General features: G+C 47.9%; 1 protein-coding gene across 1 annotated transcript; it reads left to right on the top strand.

Annotated features, from left to right (window-relative positions):
- The first annotated feature begins 288 nt into the window (after nucleotides 1–288).
- On the top strand, nucleotides 289–3,435 carry LOC128136140 (uncharacterized). Its single transcript, XM_052775317.1, has 2 exons — nucleotides 289–381; nucleotides 2,213–3,435. The coding sequence occupies exons 1-2, from the start codon at nucleotides 308–310 to the stop codon at nucleotides 3,393–3,395; spliced, it is 1,257 nt and encodes a 418-aa protein (XP_052631277.1). The 5' UTR covers nucleotides 289–307; the 3' UTR covers nucleotides 3,396–3,435.
- Nucleotides 3,436–5,655: the final 2,220 nt, after the last annotated feature.

Below are 5,655 nucleotides of genomic sequence, written 5' to 3'. Positions count from 1 at the left end.
AGCGAGGCGTACATTTATCTTTTAAACCTAATTCTAGGTTTTAATTCTAGATACTCCACTGAAATGCTTCTCCCTCTGGAAGGAGGTTGCAATAACAAATGTGTGCCAAGCATTATTCATGTTAATCAGCATGCTACTGGAAGACAACTGGGGACTATGCCAATGAGGAGAGTGTATAAACCTTATGTATACGGAGGGGTTAAAAGATGGAATTTTGGTCTGTGGATGAACACTGGGGGAGAAGTAGATAGCTGAGAAAAAACACAGTCAGCACAGAAAATGGATGGTTTTTTGCCCGTTGCTTGGAATGCTGACCACGGAGATAAGAGAGCTGAGCAATACTGGGGGAGGACGGGCAGCGGGCTGTTGCACAGTACAGCTGTGAGCATGGTTGGTGCGTGACTGCTGGATTATGACAATATGCCGCGTGTACAAAGCTCATGAACCAATAGACAGGATGGCTATGGCACATGCAGCGCGCCTGACCAGCGAGCGCATGCGTCATAGGCTCCCTATGTTGCAACTGAGGTGTGTTTTGGCACCTGCTGGCCACATGTGCCGAAACCCGTTCCTCTGCAAATGTATAAATACTAGGATTTTTCTGAAGAGCATCGGGCTGGTGTATGGCGAGGCCACCGTTGCCTCCGTGGGGACGCCCACATAAAGCTGGCACCTACCGATTGCTGGGCTGAGCTCGCAGCACAAGACGGCACAAGAATGTCCGGATGGTCCATCTTCCTCACGGTCCTCAGGTCGGTATGTTAATTTGCTTTACAAGATACCCTTAGCATAACGCACATCTGTAGTTAATAAATGCTTGCTTTTTCCCTTATAGTCAGTGTGTGTGTTCGCCTTCTTAGAAATCCTCGAAACCACCCTAAAACATAATTGGCAACGAGGATGGGATTCCCGTAAAGAAGGAGGCACACAGACACAAGTGGGTGGGATGCAGATAGTGGAGCCAGTAGCTATCTGTCAGTTGTACCACTCGGTTGCGGAGGGAGTGAATGGAAGGCTCTCCGCATGAAGGATTAGAGAGAAATCCAATAACAAGGTCTACCGTGGGACGGAGTCCTTGTTGCTTGAAACTGGAAGCAAAAGCTGAGCAGCTGGAGAATCAGTTGCAGGAGCTTAAAGCGACTACAGTTGTACAACAACAAACCAACCATAAACCCCATTCCCCATCCCCCTGCGCCACTGGGCTGCTGGGGGGGGTTAGGTAGAGAATCCGGGAGTGAAGTTGTGCCCGGGAAGAGGGAGGGTTGGAGGAAAGGTGTTCTGAGATTTGGTTTTATTTCTCATTTCCCTACTCTGGTTGATTGGTAATAAATTGAGTTAATTCTCCACAAGTTGAGTCTGTTTTGCCCGTGACGGTAATTGGTGAGTGATCTCTCCTGTCCTTATCTCGACCCACGAACCCTTTGTTATATTTTCTCTCCCCTGTCCAGCTGAGGAGGGGGGAGTGATAGAACGGCTTTGGTGGACACCTGGCGTTCAGCCAGGGTCAACCCTCCACAGTCTTTTTTAGTGCTGAAGCCCGGGAATGTGAGGAATTTGAGCTAAGGATAGTAACTGAGAGAGGTAACGGGCAAAACATGGACTGAACGCAGTTAGAGAGTGAAGAGCTGCATGACAAGTAGGGAAATGTTTTTTGTTGTAATTGTGGTGAAGGGATGAGGGGTGGATTGTGCATAAATTGTCCACTTTTGATATTATTTTGATTATGGTGTGTGGAGAATTCTTTTTTGTTGATGTGAGTGAAGTTTGTGAAAACTGTGAAGATTTTGTGTGATGAATGTAGATTTTAATTATAATTCTTAAATATGTGATGCACAGAGGCGAGGGGTGGAATGTATTGGCTTTGTGTGGCAAGGTTTTGGTAGTGGGGAGGGGGTTACAGAAAGGCTTCTGTGAGAAGCTGCTGGAAGCTTCCCCTGTGTCTGACAGAGCCAATACCAGCCAGCTCTAAGACAGACCCGCCGCCGGCCAAGGCTGGGCCAATCAGTGATAGTGGTAACACCTCTGTGATAACATATTTAAGAAGGAAAAAAAAAAAAAAAGTTGCTGGGAGTGTATTTGGGCTCTCCTCCAGGACAGGGATGCCTGCGTATTTCATGTGGATGCACACACGAAAGAACAATCTGAACCATTTGGGGAATGCACAAGCCAATGCCTTTGCAAAGATTCAATCAGTAAAGCTAGAGGAATAGAGTAATGCCACGTTGGCATGGTGGGCCCATGAAAAGGCCGGTCATGGAGGAAGGGACGCCACCATAGCATGGGCCAAGGCCCAGGGTGTACAACTTTCAGTAAAAGATGTGCAGACATGTATTACCCAATGTGAAACCTGCCAACTGCTAAAAAGACATCCTTATTTAGATCAACCAGTAGGGCGCATACAGCGGGGCACAACTGGGGGTGATGTATGGCAGATTGACTATATTGGACCTTTACGGGAACATAGGCGACAGCGCTATATCTGCGTAGCTGTGGACACATATTCGGGACTAGTAGTAGCAGTTCCCAGCCGCTATAGTAATGCACATACCACAATTAAATGCTTAGAAATGATAGAGCTCTATTATGGTACCCCTGTAGAGATCCAATCTGACAATGGGACGCATTTCAAAAACACCAGAGTAGCACAGTGGGCCAGTGACCGAGGAGTTACGTGGACATGGCATCTTCCTTACCACCCCCAGGGGGCGGGATTAGTAGAGCCCACTAATGGATTACTGAAAGAGCAGCTGAAGCGCTTGGGGGGTGGTACGTTCACTGGGTGGGTAGACCATCTAACTGAAGCAGTACGCATCTTGAATAACCGTATCATTGGCCAGAGCTCGACCCCCATGCTACGCATGAAGCAAGGGCAGATCAGAACCACAAAGGTTGCAAATCCAGGAATATCCGTTCTACAAGGGACGGCCTTCACAGCTACACCCCAAGGCGGCGGATACGCCGTGCAAAGCACTACAGATATAACCATGGCTATCCAAGAGACGCGGTGGTTCCGTACCGACGTCACGCTGTATCCAGCCTCTGGTAACTGTCTATGTTTATTGTGTTTGACCCCAGGGCTCTTGGCCCAGGGCCTAGTGTTACTGAATACAACTCAGGAATCTGGAAAAAGACCACTCATATTTGGAATCAAAAACACCTCCTCACAGGCGGTGATCCTACCTACCGCCCCATGGGTTTTGGTATATCGTGTCCTGAATACACCACCAACTACAGAGACCACGCAGTGGTTCACTGGGGTGCGGGTATGGTATCGGCCCCTGTTAGGACAACCAGTTGCAGCCGAAGTTATAGCTGCTGATGACTCACAAGCTGTAACTATTGTGGTGCAGGGAGAATCTGCATGGCGGCGGGTGCCAGCACAGCATCTAACGTGACGGGAGTAGGGTATGGGCTATGTTTCCCCTCCCCTCTTATGTTCACAGATGGACGTAGTCATGGATACTGCCCACCTCAAAGAAAACATCTGGATGACCCTGGGTAACGTGACTGGACAAGATTCCTTATGCCTCAGTACAGCAACACCGAACAATCCCTTTTCCACATGTCTAATAGGGGTTCCGCTGGCATCAACGAAGTTTAAGAACCTACTGACGGAGACCCCCGTGCAGCAGGCCGTAGACTCGACGGATTGGAATGCCTGGTTTCCATGGATCGGGCATTCACCCTCATTGCCACCCCAGGAATCACAAATTCTGGGGTCCCTGAATGCAGATTGGTGTAGCATTATCTGATTTACTGTTAGATGTAGATAGTATTAGACACGCAACCTTACAAAATAGAGCTGCAATCGACTTTCTATTACTTGCTCATGGACATGGCTGCCAAGACTTTGATGGACTCTGTTGCATGAACTTGAGCAACCGCTCCACATCTGTTCATGCACAAATACAGGAGCTACAAAGGCTAAGTCACCAACTTGTCATGTGAACAGGTTGGAACCCCTTTGCGGGGTGGACATGAGGGTGGCCATGGCTACGACAACTCATCTTAGGTTTTGCTCTTGTATGTCTTGTATTTTTGTGTATCATGTGTTTTGTCCCCTGTATTATTCAACTAATATGACAAATGATGGATACTCTGCTACAACAACATGTCATACAAATGGTGGAACATCGTCGTGTTCCATCCACGGACCATGCGGTGGCATGTATACGGAGGGGTTAAGAGATTGAATTTTGGTCCGTGGATGAACACTGGGGGAGAAGTAGATAGCTGAGAAAAGCGCAGTCAGCACAGAAAATGGATGGTTTGTTGCCTGTTGCTTGGAATGCTGACCACGGAGATAAGAGAGCTGAGCAATACTGGGGGAGGATGGGCAGCAGGCTGTTGCACGGTACAGCTGTGAGCATGGTTGGTGCGTGACTGCTGGATTATGACAATATGCCGCGTGTACAAAGCCCATGAACCAATAGACAGGATGGCTATGGCACGTGCAGCGTGCCTGACCAGCGAGCGCATGCGTCATAGGCTCCCTATGTTGCAACCGAGGTGTGTTTTGGCACCCGCTGGCCACATGTGCTAAAATCCGTTCCTCTGCAAATGTATAAATACTGGGATTTTTCTGAAGAGCATCGGGCTGGTGTATGGCGAGGCCACCGTTGCCTCCGTGGGGACGCCCACGTAAAGCTGGCACCTACCGATTGCTGGGCTGAGCTCGCAGCACAAGACGGCACAAGAATGTCCGGATGGTCCATCTTCCTCACGGTCCTCGGGTCGGTATGTTAATTTGCTTTACAAGATACCCTTAGCATAACGCATGTCTGTAGTTAATAAATGCTTGCTTTTTCCCCTTATAGTCAGTGTGTGTGTGTTCGCCTTCTCGGGAATCCTCGAAACCACCCTAAAACACCTTACCAGTGAGAAAGCCACTGGGATTTGTTCTGTTATTTAGAGGGAATTCAATAGGCTTGCAGTGAATTACCTTTGTGGGTAAGATTTTCAAGAAGAGCACCTGTCCATGCACCCAGAACTGAATATCTCACTCCATCCTAGTAGAAGCCAAGTTTCCCGCTTGCATGGCTGCAGAGATAATCTTCCAAGACTGTAATTAAAATTACAAAATCTGTCTGAATCTGACAACAGCCTGAAACTCAGAGGTATGAACTTTTGTGATCCAATTAATTTGGCCTCAGTATGTCCAACTACTACTTAATCACAGATTACTTTTGGTAGATAGGCATATGTGAGAGAGAAGACAAACTACAACAGTGGCCAATATGAGTGCTGCAAGAAAAGAAAGTCAGGAAAGAAGACATTAGAGAGAGAGGAGTGAAAGAAGGAAGGAAGGAGATCAAGGAAGAAGAAAAGAAGAAGTTGTAGTCGATGACAGCATGCTGTACAAATAACAAACAAATGCTTGGACAATATATAAAGGACAGACTTAACTTTTCTCCACCCCTTGCCGTGATCTCTCTGCCATCTTTTACCGATAAGTGAGCAGTCCCGTGTGACTTGTGGGCAAATGTGGAGTCCAGAGTTCATTCTCTGCCTTGTGAATTGAAGTTTTACAATGCACTGCAGTCTCTGACCCTGCTGGGAATTCCTGCCATGGGCCCTGCACTTCTCCCACACATACTGCAATTCTTCCAGCTCTGCAAAGGCAGGCTGATAAGGGTGTGAGAGACACCACTGGCA

Source organism: Harpia harpyja, chromosome W (genome assembly GCF_026419915.1).
Source record: "Harpia harpyja isolate bHarHar1 chromosome W, bHarHar1 primary haplotype, whole genome shotgun sequence".
Classification (NCBI taxonomy): Eukaryota; Metazoa; Chordata; class Aves; order Accipitriformes; family Accipitridae; genus Harpia; species Harpia harpyja.
This window is presented reverse-complemented; position numbering and strand designations above follow the sequence as displayed.

Coding starts and splice junctions, on each gene's coding strand:
- LOC128136140 (XM_052775317.1), top strand. CDS start 308: ATGCTGACCACGGAGATAAGAGAGCTGAGCAATACTGGGGGAGGACGG. Junction 382..2,212: donor GGCTGTTGCACAGTACAGCT/GTGAGCATGGTT, acceptor AGAGGAATAGAG/TAATGCCACGTTGGCATGGT.